Source organism: Felis catus, chromosome A3 (assembly GCF_018350175.1).
Source record: "Felis catus isolate Fca126 chromosome A3, F.catus_Fca126_mat1.0, whole genome shotgun sequence".
Classification (NCBI taxonomy): Eukaryota; Metazoa; Chordata; class Mammalia; order Carnivora; family Felidae; genus Felis; species Felis catus.
In genome coordinates, this window is record NC_058370.1 from 12,198,670 (window position 1) to 12,216,254 (window position 17,585).

Sequence of the window (17,585 nt, forward strand, 5' to 3'; positions counted from 1 at the left end):
AAGAGTTGAGCATAGACCTCTCTGCCTCCTGAGACCGTGTTCAGGATCCCTCTATCAGCAATCCTCCCGATGGCAGGAAATGGGGGCTCACAACCCAAAGTAAGACAAGCAGAAAAAAATCTCTTAAAAATTCACTGGAGGTTCTCTCTCCTTCACCATAATCTATGCACTTGTCTTAATATAATAAAGAAGAGGGGAAATGAATTAGATCTGGGAAAGATAAAAAAGAGAAGATTGGTTTTTTTCCCTCTCAAATCTTTGAGTAAACAATAATTTCTGGAGGCAAATGTCCCTCACATCGGGTTCCTCATCCTCGAGGGGGAATGGAGGCAGGCTCGGTGGGATTGAACTTGGCTCGGATAGACCTCTCAAGTAAGACAGCAACACTTTGCACATAAAATGTTTACATTCAACACAGACGTTTCTCTCCCTTGCACGCAGATATGGGACCCCAGCAGTGGAGGCGCAGCTACGCCATCACCAGGCCCTTCTGGTCACTCCGTCATCTGCGTGTGTGGGGAAGAGGGTGCCAAGTGGGGGGAGAAGGTGGGGGGCTATCCGCTTGCCCTGGGACCTCCCCGAGGACCCCAGTGTGGCCTGCGTGGCCTGGGAAAGACAAGGCAGGTGTTCCTACATTAGGCAAACCTGAGAAGGGAGCCCTTGGGGCATCTGGATCCTTGTGCAGAATGGGCAGATGTCTGTAGGACTTTATTTCAGGGGTTCTGCGGGCTGACCACTGGTGGAGAAATACTGATGGGTTGGCCAAGGGGCAAACCCCAAATATCCCTGTGAGAGAACCCTGGTTTCCTTCACATATCAGGGAGCCATGTGCTCAGAGAAGATAGGTCCAACCTCCAAATCAAGATCTGGAGCTGAGCCAAATACAGGTATCAGGCCCCTCTAGTCAGTGATTGGGCTAGCAGTTGTCATGTGACCCAGTACAGGCCAATGAGATGATCAGGAAAGTCTGTGGAGAGCTTCCGAAGTGTGGGAGAAGTTCCTCCTTCCTCCTTCTCTCGGGGTGGTCATGCCATGGCCATGGCAGCCATTGTGTGATCATGAAGATAAGAGAATCTCGGAGAAAACCAAGAATCCTGAGGTCTCTGAGCTGCTGCTGTGACAGACCCTCGCATCACCTACTCCTGGATTTTGTGTTCAATGGAATAGTCAAGGTCATCATTGTTCAGGTTCTACTTAGGGACCACATACCATAGTGGTTAAGAGCACAGGCTCTGCCTGGGTGGGAATCTCTGCTGAGCCACCTCATAGCAGGGTGATTTGGGTCATGTCTCTGTGGTCCAGGTTCTTCACCTGTCAAATAGGGATGAAGGACAATGACATAGGGTTTTGTGAGCATTAGATGAGGTAATATTGTCATTCACAGCCCGTGGAAGAGACGGGAAAAATGAGTATCCTAAGTTAGCCTCACAATAGAGTTTCCCAGAGGAAAGAAACTAATCCGGATCATGAGGAGGCAGGGAATGTGACACTGGATCTGGACTTTGGAAGGTGACTAGTGCCATGTGGGAAAAACGATGGTTGGAGTTGGGGAACCATTCCAAGCAACAGAAACAGTGTAACAAAGGCCCTGTGTATATCAGTTTTCTGTTGCTGTTTAACACCCCCAAAATGTAGTGATTTAAAATGAAACTGTTGTAGGGCCACCTGGCTGGCTCAGTCGGAAGAACATGTGACTCTTGATCTCAGGGTTATGAGTTCAAGCCCCACATCTGGTGTAGAGATTACCAAAGAAGTTAAATAAAACATACAAAATAAATAAACTTTAAAAAATGAAATTGTTTTATTATTTCTCATGGTTTTATGGGCTGAGTGGGGCTTAGCTGGATGGTTCTTCTGGTCTCACTTGGGATCTCACAAGTAACTGTAGTCAGATGCAGGTAACATCTGTAACATCTAGATGGTGACTTGTCAGGGACACTTGACAGGCTGTGCTCAGCTGAGATGTTGAGGTAGCTGAGTCACTGTCTCTTCTCATGTAGTTTCAGGGCTTCTCACTCTCCACGTGGCCTCTCCAGCAGGGAATCGGGGCTTATGTATCAGAGCTCTCAAAGGCACAGAAGTACGTGCTGTCAGACCTTCTTTAGGGCTTAAGTTTGGAAATGGCATCACTTCTGTCATGTTCTGCTGGTAAATATGAGTCACAAGGCCAAGCCCAGAGTCAGTGTGGATTGGAAATGGGCAAGGTGTGCCTACCAAGAGGCAGGCTCATGGGGGGCCATCTTTGGGAAGCAGCTACTACTGGGCCAGAGGTTGGAAAGTCTTTGCCTGCAACGTGGGGATGTAGTGGTGGGTGATGAAGCTGGGAAAGCAGACAGGGCAAGGGTCAAATGCAAGTTTCCATGCCCTGCAATCCCAAGTTGGTGGCGGGGGGGGAGAAGCACCCCATCTTTGTGAGAAAGAAATACCACAATTCTGGCAACTGTCTCCCCAAACCCAAAATGCCATCAGTTGTCTCCCCATCTCCATGGAGGGGGATGATGGTTAGGGGCCATCTAGGACCCACCGTGTGTCAGAGGGGCCAGCACTCTCCCTCCCTCTGCCACAGCAGAAATTGAGATCTCAGAAGTCTTTAAAAAAACAGTCTTTTACATCCTAAAGGTAAAAATCAAATCAGCTACTCCCTGCTTAAAACTTTTTAACACTCGTGACATAAAATCCAAATACTTCCCCACAGCCCTCGCCTACATGATTTTTCTCATTCTGTTTTTCTCTCCTACTTCATCTTGGACCACTCTTGCCCTCACCAACTCTGCTCTGACCACATCCACCATCTCACATCTCCTTCAACCCTCCCTCCTGCCCCAGGGCCTTTGTATCTGCTCTCCCTTCTACCTTTAGCTTGGAATGCCCTTCCCCCTGCTTTTTTATGGCTTACTGATTACTCTGATTTACCACCCATCTGCAACATCACCACCCCCTCCTTCCCATTTTCATACTTTTTGCATTTCCTGCTCAGCAATTATCAGTGTTAGATTATTTTTAAATGTCTCTGTTTATGTCTCCCATTTGAATGTGAGCTCCAGGAGGGTGGGTTGGCTTCACTGCTCCTGCATTTCCAGCATGCAACATAAGCTCAACACATAGTAGGTGCTCGGAAAATATGCACTAAGTGAACAAATGGCCTTTTCTTCATTGTGGGAGAGTTTGTCCTTTACCTTGGACGTTGAAGAGTCATGAAGGTTTATAAACAGGGGAGTGACATGGTCAGACTTCTGCCTTTAAAGGTCCACCCTGGTAGCTGGGGAGAGGTTGGGTTAGAGGAAGGATGTACCTAGGGGAGGAAAATCAGAGAGGAGGCAGACAAGACTGGGAAGGGGGGGCAAGGGCAGTGGAAAGCAGGTAAGAGACCTCAGTCCCCAAGGGCAGGGGATCTGGATGTAAAAGAAACGTTATCTTACAAGAATCAGTTCATTAGCTCTTGATCTCTGTAGCTTTGATTTCCTCCTTTTGCTGACTTGCTCCTTTTCTATCACATCTTGGAGTTCCCAGGCTATCTGCGGGAAAGAGATATTAGTTTACCTTTAATTGCTTTGCTGGAAGCCCGTGCCTCAGTCCATCCATGCCCTGTATTTCATCATTGTTTGGCCACAGACCCTGGGAGACTGTCTTTGGCAAAGTCCGGGCCACAAAGGGGTTCAATGGACTATGTGCAGCTTTGCCTATCTCCCTCTGTGTGGTCCTCTGGGGGTACCCATACTTCCTCCCAGAGAGGGAGCCAGGGCTTAGCAGAGAGCATTAAATGTAATAAACACTTTAAAATGTTAGCTAGTAGATGAGTGAGGATGGCCGAGTGAGTGGGTGGGTGGGTGGGTGGATGGGGGACGGATGGATATTTGGACTGGATGATCATGTTGGGGGGATGAATGAGTGAATGAGTAGGTAGATAGGTGCATGAATGGGTGTATGGATAGGTGGATGTGTGAGTAGGTGGGTAAGTAGTTGGGTATATGGGTAGATGGGTGGATGGGTGGGTGGATGGGTAAATAAATGAACAGTTAGATGGTTGGATAAATGGTTGGTGGGTGAATGAATGGGTGGAAAGATGGGTAGTGAATAGAATATGTGAATGAATAGAAACAAAGATGGATGTGTGAGTGTATGAGTACATGGATTGATAGATGAATGGTTCAGTGTGTAGTTGGATAGTCTGGTGGCTGTATGGTTGGATAGTATATGGATGATTGAATGAATGGCTGAGTTGATGGGTAGGTGGTAGACAAAAGATGGAAGGAGAATGGGTAAATGTTTGGGTTGGTAAGAAATCCAGACTCACCCATTTACCAGGAACCTGGGCCAGGAACCCCAGGGCTTGATAAAGGCTATCAGGCTAGCATAGAATGGACACTAGAATCAGACATCTGGTCACTCAAGGGTCATCCAACAGCTAATAGGTATTTATATTAGAATATTCAGCCAAAGGGTGAGAGAGCTAGAAAGACTCTTAAGTGAGGTTAGATACATGCAAAGCATTTAGTACAATGCCTGGTACATAGTAACAGCTCAATGTTAGCTGCTATTCTACAGTTGTTGGTACTACTGTTACATTAATGTGTACTTCTTAGTGTTAATCGTGGTGCTAAGCACTTCATATGCATTATCTCATCTGTCCCCCCAGCAACTCCAAGAGGTAGATGCTATCATTAGCCCCATTTTACTCATGATCATGATTATTATTATTATTGGGTGTGACAACAGAGAAACAGGCAAGAAGACTGGAGTTCAAGCTGGTGGAAAATTCCCTGGGGCTGCTGGGAGTTTGGGCAAGCCACAGCAAAGAGCCATTGTCTTGAGTGACATCTACTCAGAGATGTCAATGATTTCCCTTGAGCCTTTGGGTGCCCCCATAGCTACCCTCATAGAGTAATTATTCCTTCCCAGGGGTCTGTGGGGGAGAGGGGAAAGGGGATTAATTAGTCATGCTCAGTGCCCAGAAGTGCCAAGAAGACTGAGGACGCTCCGTGGGGTTATAAATAAGTGATGGCTGTTATTATGGAGTTTAAGAAGGAAAAACTGGCTTCGAGTGGATAGATCACTTGCTACCACAGTTTAGAGGGGGTTCACCTGTATTTACAGTGACGAATTGGGCTGATTTGATGTCGTTCAACCTCCGGTAAAAATCTCAACACATTTTAGCAGGAAGTCTGCCAAGAGGCCATGAACAGATAGGGTTTGTGACTTGCTGCTGGTACTCAGCTGTCCACTCTCTGGTTTGACCTTTGGGATGCTGTTCCCCTTGTGGGCTTTGTCTCTTTCCCATCTGTAAAATGACATGTATCTTTCCCATCTGTAAAGTGACCTGAACTCTTACCAGGGGACCCCTTCTCTATAAAACATTTTGAATTTTATTGTTCTTTTTGCCCTGGGTCCTGTAAGTTCATTTTCTTTTCCCCTGTTTCTTGTAAGTACATTCTAAGGAGATGGTAAACTTTTGGTTTGTGGAGAAAGAATTGTATCAGTTGGCTCTTTGGGACATAAAGGAAAATATCATAACTCAATCTGGCTTAGGAAAAAAAGGGAGTATTTACTAGCTCACACAGCTGGAAAAATCCGGGGTATTACCTTCAGGCACATCTGGATCCAGATGTTCTAATGCTATTGTCAGGACTAGTATCTCAATCTCTGGGTCTACTTTCTCCTGAATTGGCTATATTTCTAGGTAGTCTCTCTTCTTATGATGGCAGAAAATTCTAGGAAATGAAGGCCAGATGTTTCCAAATAGTTACAGTCTTCATTCAGAAAATAAAAATTCTAAACTGGGTACAGTGCAGAGCCTGGGGAAACAGAGAGAGACTAGACCTATTCCACTGTCTGCACTTCCAAGATCCAGGCGTGGGTCTAGATGTTCTTTATCTAAATCCGGAACCAAACTTTGCAGGAATTGGGCCACCCAGAGGGAAGAAGAAGTAGCCTTGGGCTTGGGGAAGAATCTCCCCCGGCAGAACCCTGTGGCTGTGAAATTACCTAGCCACCTTCACCACCATCATCCCAGCCCAAGCCCATCACCTCTGGCCTGGACAATTGCAGATGTCTCACAAGGAGTCTTCCTGCTACCTTTGTCCCCCAACCCTTCATAATGCAGCTGGAAGAATCAGTTCAAAAAATATATCAGCACATGGGACTTCCCTGCTTAAAACTCTTATCATGGCTTCCCATCAGGATTAGGAAAAACTCAAACTCATTCCTTAAACTTGAGAGTAAAATCCCAACAAGGCTCTGCATGACCTAGTCCCGTCCACCTCTCTAACCTCCCTTCCCAAGGTCATTTCCTCCTTAGGGCCTTTGCTCTCCTTGGCTCCCCTGCCTGTCCCCCCTTCCTCGGAACTTCACATGGTTGTCTTGTCCCTGACCTCAGGTTCTCACCTTAGATATATCACCTCCTCTGGGAAGTCTTCCTTGACTGTCCAACCACTCTATCTAAAGTTGCTGGCACCTCTCTCAGACATGCTCTATGACTTCCACTTGTGTACTTTTCTTCATGGTATTTATTACAATCCAAGTGATCTGGTTTCTTTATTTAGCTTGTTTATTAACTGTATTCCCCACCAGAATATAAGTCCATGAACACAGGGTCTGCCCGTTTTATTCTTCTCACTGTATCTCCAGTGTGTCGAGTAGCGTTTGGCATATAGTAGATGCTCACTAATTATTGGTTGAGAGAATAGCGTTTCCAGACCAGCGAATACCTTTGCCTTCTGCTAAATTAATCTAGGGTTTCTCAGCCTTGCCACTATTGACATTTAGAGCTAGAAAATTATCTGTTGTGGCTGTCCGTCCATCCTATGCACCTGGAGGATGTTTCTCAGCATCCCTGGCCTCTACCCACAAAATGATGACACCTTGGACAAGGCTCATGATGATGGAGGTGATGAGAAGTAAACAAAATTTAAAAACATAGTAACATTATGCACAACACTATGGAAACAAGTCCCTTCGTTTAAGAAATGAAGGGACGAGCCAGAGAGGGGAAGGGGCCCTATGGCTTTAGTCAGTTTTTGCCTTTTAGGGAAGCTTTGCTCATCTCTTCAGGTAAACCCTTTGGTCCTACATTCATCTCTGGAGATTATTTGATGGATTCTGTCTCCTCCACTGGACGGGAGATCCAAGGGAGGATGCTTCCTTTGCTGAGCCTGGCACAGGGCCAGGCACACAGGACGTTCTCAAAAACCAGATGCCCAAGGTAACATGAATAAATGAATGAATCACCAGGCTATATAAATCAGCTGACCCCTCACTCTCTCTTCCTCTCACCCTACTTTATTTTTCACCTTAGTGATTATCACCAGCTGCCACATTGCATATTTATTTGTTGATGTATTTCATTGTCCGTCTTCCTCCACTAGAACCCAGAATTCCATTCTGGAATTAGATTTCAGCAACTAGCATGGAAGCTCTGCCCCCACCCCACCCCTGCCTCTATCCCGCTCCTCTGCTTCCTTACCCTCTCAGCGCTTATCACTGCCTGACATATTACTACTTGACTTTCTTGTTTTTCATCTGTCTCCGGCGAGTTCTACCAGGGCCGAACGTTTGTGTTTGGTTCACAGCTGTTTCTCAGACGTTGATCCTAGTGCCTAGCACATAGAAGGCACGCACCCCCACGTTGTTGACCTGACAAAGGATGGAGGGATTGCGACTCAGCCAGGGAAGGCAGCCCAGGTGGGAAGGGCCGGACCGCCAGGTGCATCTCCTTCGCCCAAAGCCCCAGCCCGCCCCCAGCTTCACCTGGAGGCTGGGCCGGGCAGGCAGGAGTTAAGCGGTGCTCACGCTTCCGACCCGCAGGTGGCGCCGTCCCGCCTCTGTGCCAGACTCCGGGCGCTCCGAAGTGCGGGACAGAATCGCAGCCAGCGCGGAGCCGAAGCTCAGCCCCGACTTGTTGATCTCGCTCAAGCAGCAGCCGCCGCCGCCGCCTCGGGAGCAGAAGCAGGAGCAGGAGCGGGAGGAGGTGGAGCAGGAGGCGCCACCCGACCGCGGACCTGCCACCCGCGCACCCAGCGTTCGCCCGCGCCCCCAACCTCGGAGAGGGCGCCCGGCCCCGCGGCGCCTGCAGCCCTAGCGCGTTGCCTGCCCGGCCGGCGTAGGCCGGGCCCGGCCCGGCCCCGGGTCCGCCGCTGCCCGCGGGCGGGGGCGCCCGGGCGGCCGGGGCGATGCGCGGTCCCTGGCCCCGGGAAGCGGCCGCCCTGGGGGTGAGTGTTGAGGCTCGAGGCCAGCGGCGGGGACACGGGGGAGGGAGGGACACCGAAAGGGGGCTCGCCTGCCGCGGCTCGGCCTGTTGGTCTACCCGGGCTCCGCGGCTTCAGACCGGGGAGGGGGGTGGTGTGTGTGTGTGTGTGTGTGTGTGTGTGTGTGTGTGTGTCGGGGAGGGGGGGGTCCTCGGGCAAGGGCTGGGGCCTGGGGAGACGCAAGGGGAGAGGGCGTCAGGCTCATATGCTGGGGGGCTCAGGACTGCCCCCGAAATCACTAGCGCGCGGCGGGAGGAGGGCACGTTTTGAAAAGGCCAGAAAATTCATCTCCTTTCCCCGCCTCCCACCTCCCCCACCCCTTCCCTTCCAAGCCCCGGGAAAGGCGCAGAACCCGGAGTTATAAAAAGCCATCGCTGGAGAGGAGCGAGGAGGAGGAGGGGTGGGGGGAAGGAGGAAAGGAAGAATGGAGCAGGTGGATCCGCAGGACTCGGCGTGCCCCTCCTGCGGTGGGGTAGGGGGCACAGAGGGAGGGGCGGGACTCCTTTGCAGATCTCGGTTTGGCATCTTCAGAGCTCACTTAGTCCCCAGAGCGACCTCAAGAGACGCTCCCGTGGTTTAGGGAGCGGGGTCGCTCCGGAACAGCGACGCGGTCTTGACCACCCCATCTGTTGTGACCCCCGACAGGTGGGCACCTGGATCCCCACCAAAAAATTCCCCCAAGGCTTTCAAGGTTTAGAAAAAGCAAACCCGCTGCCACCCCCCACCCCCACCCCAGAGCTCAAATTCTAATTATTTCGGAGCGGGGGGAAGGAATAGATGAGAAATCTAAAAAAAAAAAAAAAAAAAAAAAAAAAAGTTTTTCATGCAGCGCCCCTCTCTGCCCATTGCGGGGCCTGGTTCGGGACTCGACGGGGACACCCGGAAAGAAGAGAGTTTCAGCACTCGAAGGGGAGGACAGCGCCCCGGGCGGCTGGGTCGGGCCTGGGCCGCAGAACCCCGGGGTGGGGCCTCCCGGGTCCCCTGAGCGTCTCTTGGGGGCCCTCTCCCCGCCCCGAAGAGCGGCCCCTCCCTCCACCCATGGGGTGGGGCGGACTTCAGCACCGGCGGGAGGGACAGCGCCAAGCCTTTCTGCACCCACCCCCCCCCCACCCCCACCCCCTGAGCCGCTTAAGCACCGGGAAGGTCAAGGCCGCTTGGGGTCCCGGTGGAGGGGTGGGGAGGGGCCGCGCCCAGCTCTCTGTTTGCTGACCCGCGTCCGCTTCCTGCCTTGCAGCGGTCGGGATGGAGGTGAGAAGACGGCCGTGACGCGCGCCCGCGCGGCCCCCTGCACCCCCAGCAGCCCACAGCGCTCCCTGCCCCCCTCCCCCGCGGCGGCCGGCCTTGCCGTCCAGTGACAGCGGCCTGGGGGGGCAGGGGGGGCGGGGGCAGCCGGACCAGCGATGCCGGCGGGCATGACGAAGCATGGCTCCCGCTCCACCAGCTCGCTGCCGCCCGAGCCCATGGAGATCGTGCGCAGCAAGGCGTGCTCACGGCGCGTCCGCCTCAACGTCGGGGGTCTGGCGCACGAGGTGCTCTGGCGCACCCTGGACCGCCTGCCCCGCACGCGGCTGGGCAAGCTGCGCGACTGCAACACGCACGACTCGCTGCTCGAGGTATGCGACGACTACAGCCTCGACGACAACGAATACTTCTTTGACCGCCACCCAGGCGCCTTCACCTCCATCCTCAACTTCTACCGCACCGGGCGGCTGCACATGATGGAGGAGATGTGCGCGCTGAGCTTCAGCCAAGAACTCGACTACTGGGGCATCGACGAAATCTACCTGGAGTCCTGCTGCCAGGCCCGCTACCACCAGAAAAAGGAGCAGATGAACGAGGAGCTCAAGCGGGAGGCAGAGACCCTGAGGGAGCGAGAGGGGGAGGAGTTCGATAACACGTGCTGTGCAGAGAAGAGGAAAAAGCTCTGGGACCTCCTGGAGAAGCCCAATTCTTCCGTGGCTGCCAAGGTGAGTCTGGGATCTGCGGGAGACTGCATCGGTGGCTCTGCTTGTGTCTCCAGATCGAGGACCACGGCCTGGTGTGTGTGTTGCGGGGGGGGGGGGGTGGGGGGGGGTGGGGGTTCTCTGGTTTAGTTCCCAAATGAGACCAGAAAGGGGAGGGGCTATGGCCCAGGCCTCAGAGATGAGGACCAGCCCCTTTGGACTGTTCCTATTTGCATTGGTGACCTCATCCCTTCATTATTCAATACCTCGACTTTGTGGGAGACAAGGATTTGTGGAGGCATAAAAAAATCCACAGCAAAGGGGTGGGCGCTGTAAATAAGAAAGCACAGAGCGACGCGAAAACCTTGCTGGGATGGAGTGGAGTGTGGTCTGTATACACAGTGCTCCCTTGTGGAGTCCTAGACCCAGACTGGAGGGGGGGTGGTCACCTGCGATTCTAATACTTATCCCTGTATTCATAACCCCACTTTGCCCCAAGGAAGGAATGGAAGCAGCTTACAGACATGCGTGGAGGACACTGAAATACTGTCAGGCAGTTTTAACATAAGTAAGGAAAATGAGGCAAAGAGTCTCAGGGGTGGGTGTGTGCATGCATGACGAATGCAGCTGGCTGTGGATGCTTGTGGGCGAAGGGTCACCCCTGGTTTGTTCTTTCTTTATTTGTTTGGTGAGTTTATTCCAAGAATGATTTGGTGCAGCTTGTAAAGATGCTTGGGCTGTCGGAAGAGGATGTAAATTTTGAAATGAGAGAGAAAAATGAGGCAGTGTGGAAAATGAAGCAGGAGACAGAAAGGCTTCAGTCACACTGAGTGGACCAGTGTGCTGTTGGGTAAAGGCAGAGGCTGTAACAGACTGAGGAAGACTTGGGGTGGGGGGACAGGCCAGGGAAGGGGGTCACTGGTTGATGAGCGGCTTCTTTGTGTTGAGCTGGCTTCTGGGAATGCCTCGGAGAGATGGGGCCTGTCTTCAGGTGGCCAACAGGCAGGGTGTCGGGAATGAATGACAACACAGTGTGCTCAGCACTCTAAAAGAGGTTGTGGGAGGCCCGGGGGGAGCCAGAAAAGAGAAGTGTTGATGTTGAAATCCAGGAAGACCACTTTGGGAAAGATATGTTGGACATAACTCACTTTCGAAGAGTGGGGCCAAGAGGAGGGTGGGGGTGGAGTGAGCAGGTAGGTAAATGTATTCGTGGCAAAAAGAAAAAGCCAGGAGGAAGCATATGTGTCAGCATCATGTATTTGCTCAGGTTGCCTCCTGCCCGGCCTGGCCTCTCCTTGTGGGATTCCCCTGGCTTAGGTAGCCCATTACTGAAGATCCACCTGCAAGGCTGGGTCCTTTTACTAGATCTGGCTGCCCAGAAAGAGGCCTCTGAGAATGAATGCAAGAGGAGGTGGCTGGTAGGATCGTGGAGGGAGGCCTGAAGGTTTTCTCTCTTCCCTGGCAACCCTAAGTAGAGATTTCTAGGCCTGGTTTCTTCTTCTGTGGGCTGCCTCTGACCATAATCCTGCCCTAGGTTTCGTGTCCAAAAAACCTCCCTCTTAAGACAGTCACTCACCCTTAACCGGCTTAGGATCAGCAGACTTACTTTGCTATTTCCAGGCCTGACATGGGTTCTTCCTACACACACCCTATTTAGGTCCAAACATGACTCTTCCCCCTCCCTGTCCTGTCCCTAAGACATGAGACTGAGGGGCCACAGGGGTCGAGCCGCCCTCCCACAGAAGAAGCAGGCAAAGGACCGTGTTTGGGTTGGAGTCTGGCAGCAAGATAGGGGAGCTCAGGCTTGCAAAAGACGCCGTCTGGCAATAAACAGCCTCATCTTGCCCTCGGGTTAATCCGCTCGCAGGGACGAGCTTCATGACCTCTCCGTGATCCCAGGCTCAGGCTGTCAGCTCACATTCCTGGCAGATGGACAGTCTAGGATATTCTTCAGGCAGAACTGAGATGGGGAGGCAGGCAGGCTCATTGATCCTCAGCAGAAATCCTGACCACCATTGATCAAATATTTTACTGTGTACGAAATGCAACAACACAATTAATCCTTACACCAGCTCTCTGTTGTTATCCCACCTTTCACAAATAGGTTCAGAGAGGTTGAATAACTTGCCTGAGGTCACACAGCAAGCAAACAGGAGTAGCCAGAAGTTCAAACCCAAGTGTGATTTTGAAGACCTTGTTCTTTCCATAATGATTTAATGCCACAGACTCCTCCCTAGTCTCCCCGCTTCCACTTTTGCCCCCTGCGATCCGTTGCCCACACAGCCAGAGTGAGCTTTTCAACATATAAATTGGATCACATTATTCATCTGCTTAAAATCCTCCAGAGATTTCCCACAACACTCTGAATAAAATCCACTCCCTCCACCATGGCGTACCAGACGCTACTGAATCGGTCCCCACGTCCTCTCTGAATTCACCTGTTCAATCTCCTGTCAATCACTGGGCTCCAGACCCACTGGCTTCCTTGCTATTCCTGAAACGGGGCAGGCTTTAGCCTTCCTCAGGACTTTTGCATTTGCTATTCCTGCTGCCTACAGTGCTCTTCCCCAACTTGTCCCGTGGCCAGCTGCTTCTCATTCCTCATTTGAGCAGGTCCCTGTCCAAATAACCCCTCCGCAGAGAGACTTTTCCTAACTCCAGTCCAAAACAGCCTCCTCCTCCTTACTCTCTGCGACCTCACTCAGGGTCTTTCCTGCATAGGCTTTAAGCACCATCTGAAATTGCATTTGCTTCCTTTCCTTTCTCCCCCTCAAGAGTGTGAGTGCCCCGAGTTGTATTTGCTGCTCTGTTCCCAGCACCCATCAAGGTACCTGGTGCAGAGGAGCTCCAAATAACTACATGTGGAATGAATGAATGAATGGATCAAGCAATCCGTCAGTCAGGGTGTCTCAGGTTTGGGGGCTCTGTCTCTCCTTCCTCACTGCCTGCCTGCAGCCCAGCTTCCCGGGCCTCTGGCCTCCTTCAGTTGTCTGCACTTTGCCCATCCCACCCCGTCCATCCCCCCACTTGGTTGTCTTGCTTGTCAGAACAGTAGAGCCTATGGAAATTTCTTGGAGACCATAGAAGGAGATGGTCAAATGAAGGATCATTCCCAGGTGGTTGTGAGATACAGAAACAACCTTACCTCATGTGTTTAGAGCAAGGACAGACCAGGGGTCTGGGCCCAGCCGCATCACCTCCCCAGTTTCGGGCCTCACGTACGTTCTTCGCCTCCGTAAACCCTAGCCTTCCACCTATAAATTGGAGCTAAAAGGCCCACCTTGCAGGGTCATCAAGAAACCATGTTTGTCAAGATTTAGCACAGTGCGCGTAGGAGTAGGTGGGGCTTTTTTGCTATAAATAATGAGCGCAGTCCCTTCTCTATGACCAGGTGGGCTGAGTTGCGACAACTATTTCCTTCTGATAGCAGTACTGGAAGACAGAGCTGACGCTGTTAATAATTGATGGGATGTTCGGCAACGGGAGGCAAGCCAAAGCACAGGCCCTAGCCTTCACCGTCAGGGGCGTGGAAATCAAAATCCATTAGGCAAAAGGCAACGTGATTGATTCTTGTTGGGAAGCTGGGGTCAGCCCCGTTGGAGCGGCAGGGCTGTGGTCCTGGGCCACCACTGGGTTTCTGCTTTCTCGGAAAACTCTACAGGCTTTTCTTAGCAGGAGAGCAAGAGGGAAATAATTTGTGAGGCCAGGAGTGTCTGCCCTCCCTGGAATAGTCTCACGGCATATATCTCAGTCTGAGATAATTTCCTGATTTCCAGATTGGCTACTGTTTATGGTGCCAGGCACTGATTAGAGGTACTTTATATGTCCTATCTCATTGAAATCCCTTCAACAATCCTATCAGATAATCTGCCAGTTTGGACTGCAAGTAATAAAATAGAAGACTCAAAGTGGCCTCTACAAGAGGGAAGATTCTCACATAACAGAAAGCTCCAAGGTAGCTGGTTTCTGGTTAATGGCTCCATGATGCCATCAGGATTCTAGAATCTAGAGTCCTCCAGCTGGCTTGGTCCTCAGGCTGGATGCCTCATGTCACAAGAGGGCTAATGTAGGCCCATGAGATCCACCCAATGAAGAGGGATATTTCCTCCTGTGTACCACCTTTTCTCTGAGAGGCAAACCTTTCCCAGGAGGCTCTATGAGACTTCTTTTCACATCCTATTGGCCACGATCTGGTCACATGCTCATGTTCTCACTGCAAGGAAGCCTGGGGGAAGCAAGTGTGGCATTTTCAGATGCGGGAAAGAATGGCTTTGATGAGGGGTATTAAGACTCAGGGGCACCTGGGTGGCTCAGTCAGTTGGGTGTCTGACTTCAGCTCAGATCACGTTCTTGCGGTCTGTGAGTTCGAGCCCCGTGTTGGGCTCTGTGCTGACAGCTCACAGCCTGGAGCCTGCTTCGAATTCTGTGTCTCTGGCTCTCTCTGCCCTTCTCCCACTCACGCTCTCTCTCTCTCAAAAATAAATATTAAAAAAATTTTTTTTCAACGGATTCTTTCACAGAGAGTAAATGGAGGCTCTGAGAGGTGAAGTCACTTGCTAGAACTCACATAAGCAAATGCTCGGCAAATATTTGTTGAAGGAATGAAAATGGGGTTTGGACCAGGGTTTGAACCCAGCTTGGTCTGGCTCCCAGCCTGCGTTTCTTAATCCTGGAATCTTGGGTAGACCTTTCAAGCTGTCAGAGCTTCAGTAAGCTCATCGGCCAAATGGTAGTTATAGCCATGCCCACCTCTTGGGCTGTTTTGATGACTCAGTGAGATTTCAGATGTGAATATAATTTGCAAGTGGAAAGTACTTTATATGTGTGAATAATCATCATTATATATTATTATATTCAAAAGCAGGAATGGTCTTTATGTAATGGCAGTGATCAGTATTTTGCCCACCACAGATTTGCTTAAGAATCATCTCAGGTGAAAGGGTGGGGGCGGGACCTGGCTGGCTCTGTCCGGGGAGTGTGCAGCTCTTGATCTCAGGGTTGTAGGTTCGAGCCCCACTTCGGGTGTAGAGATTACATAAAAATAAAATCTAAAAAAAAAAAAGAAGAAAAAGAATCATGTCTGGGGTCCAGCAGATGTGATTCTGTCTCAACTCCATGGCTTGCCAGTAATATGACCTTGGAAGTTCCTTTCCTTCTGTGACTCAGTTTCCTCATCTAGGAAATGGGAATTATAAGGGAGCCCACCTCAGAGGGGCATGAGGAGATAAGCTGCATAAAGTGCCTGGCACGTGGTCAGCATTCGATAGCTACACCCCTGGTTGGCAACCTCTCCTATTACAGTGTTGTTAATTGCCGGGTCACTGACTGCCCCTTTGGGACTTCATGCCTCTAATGTGATGATGCTTCTGCTTCCTTGACCTGAGCCAGGGGGCTTCATGTATTATCATTGAGTCGTCCGGCTGAGGTTCTTGCCACCCCAGGTCAGTCATCCTAGATGTCTGTATTTATTCCTTGGAGACAAAATTGCAGAGATCCAGAATCCTGGCTGTGGGGGTCACACAGTCCTGGGTTGGAATCCCAGCAACCGTAGCTTCTGTTTTCTAGTCGGTAGATGAGGATGATAATAAAACCCACCTCATGGGGTTGCCCGAGGGATTAAGTAAGATAGTGGATGTAAGGCATTGAAGTCGGGCTTCAGAGATGCCGTACCCCCTTTTGATACAAGGAAACACGGAGGATGCTTCAACCAGCCTGGGTCCTGCATCGAGCTGGTGAAAGGTCAGGGACCATTTCCAGGCCTTTCTGACCTCACTGGTACCCTCATCAAGGCTCAAAGATCTTTCCATTCCTTTGGAATCGATCAGGATCGCACCTTGGCAGTGGGTCTCCCGGGGGGTTTGAAAGGCTACAAGATGTGAAAATGTGAAAATGCTTAGGAAGGAAAGTGTTGGCCAAATGAACGTTTGGCCAAAGCTTCATTAACTGAAAGAGAATAATAAACACCAACTCCATACCCAGGACTTTGTGTACTTCCTAGACTTAATAGTATCATGGATGGGAGCCCTGATTTTAGAGCTGGATTGCCCAGGTTCAAAGTTTGGTTCCTTTACTCACTAACCGTGTGACTTGGGACGAAACGCTGTGCTTCTCTGTGCCCTGGGTCCTTCGCTCATAAAATGAGGGCAGTAACAGTGCCTGTCTCCTTGAATTGCTACCAAATTAAATGGGTTAATGCACGCAAAGCACTTCGAATAGGGTCTGGCACAGAGAAAGCATTCAGTAACTGTCGGGGGGTTTTGTTTTGTTTTGCTTTTAATTGTCATTGTCTCGTTTCATCCTCCTGATGATCCTGCCAGATAAGTAAGTACATGCTCATGGTAAGGTGAAGTTCTATAACTTGCTCAACAGCAAGAGGGGCCGTCGGGACTCAGCCCTGATAGAGGCCATGCAGGTCTTACCCAGATCCTTTTAGCTCTTACCATTTCGGGGCCACTAGCCCAACTCCCAGCCACCAGCACCTGCTGTTCTTTGCCTTAGAGGCTCCCTCTGGCCAGTGGAGTCCAGTAAAGACAGGGACCTAATGCCCCACCCAGTAGCCCTCAACTGCTGCCTGATGGGGGAAGGTTGCAAACACTCCAGTTCCCTCACCCTGGAGGGGGGTATAACTCAGCACCGGATGGTCTACACTGGGCTCCTGAGAAGAATTAAGCTCCAGGTGCCTACAGTAAGTAGTTCCTTGCTTGACAATACACCCAGTTTGCTTCTTTCCCTTCCCCGTCTCACATCCCCTCTCCCCTACCAGGGTTTTCTGGGATCCCTTCCCACATAAGCTACTTGTGCTTGGATCCCTGACTTCGGATCTGGTCCTGGGGGAGCGAGCCAAAGATCTGTGGGAAATGTTTCGTCATCAGTGTCCTAGTATTGTCTTGCGGGCCAGAAAGGCCTCTTACGACAACACCCCCACCGGAGATGGTCTTAAAAGAAGAAAACCCAGGGCCAGCGGGCTGTGTCGACCCCTTCCCCATCCCTCCCCGATAAAATGAGAAACAATGGCAGCCGTAGCTACCACTCACGGTTTCCAGTGAGGAGAGCCAAGCACAGTGCAAAGAACATTACATGCCCACCAGATCTGATTCCCACATCACCCAGTAAGGGAGGGAAAATTACCCTCGTCTTGCCGCCATGGAAACTGAGACCCCGGGAGGCAAAGTGCCTGGCTCACGGTCACACAGGGAATAGGAGGACTCCCTGACCGGGAGCCCGTGGTCTGGCCTCTGTGCCGTGTGGCTAGCCTTCCGGAAGTAAGAAGCGAGCCCAGGGATGCCACCCCCAGCTTTGCCTTCTCACCGTAGGGAGAATGCTGTGAGGGGAGAGGTGTATTTGGTGTCTCCCACCTGACTTGGGGGTGTTCCTGGCTCCTGATCCATAAGGACCTTGCCCC

At 51.1% G+C, this 17,585-nt stretch overlaps 1 protein-coding gene and 1 long non-coding RNA gene across 2 annotated transcripts in view; one reads left to right on the top strand and one right to left on the bottom strand.

Moving 5' to 3' along the window:
- The first annotated feature begins 7,837 nt into the window (after window positions 1-7,837).
- Window positions 7,838-17,585, top strand: part of KCNB1 (potassium voltage-gated channel subfamily B member 1) — a 101,860-nt gene continuing 92,112 nt past the window's right edge. The window contains exons 1-2 of the mRNA XM_003983394.6: window positions 7,838-8,204; window positions 9,475-10,207. Coding sequence (XP_003983443.1) covers window positions 9,641-10,207 — 567 coding nt within the window. The 5' untranslated portion in view covers window positions 7,838-8,204; window positions 9,475-9,640. The remainder of the gene's footprint in view (window positions 8,205-9,474; window positions 10,208-17,585) is intronic.
- Window positions 10,593-14,139, bottom strand: LOC123384287. The gene is made up of 2 exons (XR_006595116.1): window positions 13,329-14,139; window positions 10,593-12,214 (listed from the first exon to the last, which is right to left on the bottom strand). It is a non-coding gene; the product is annotated as an uncharacterized LOC123384287 (long non-coding RNA).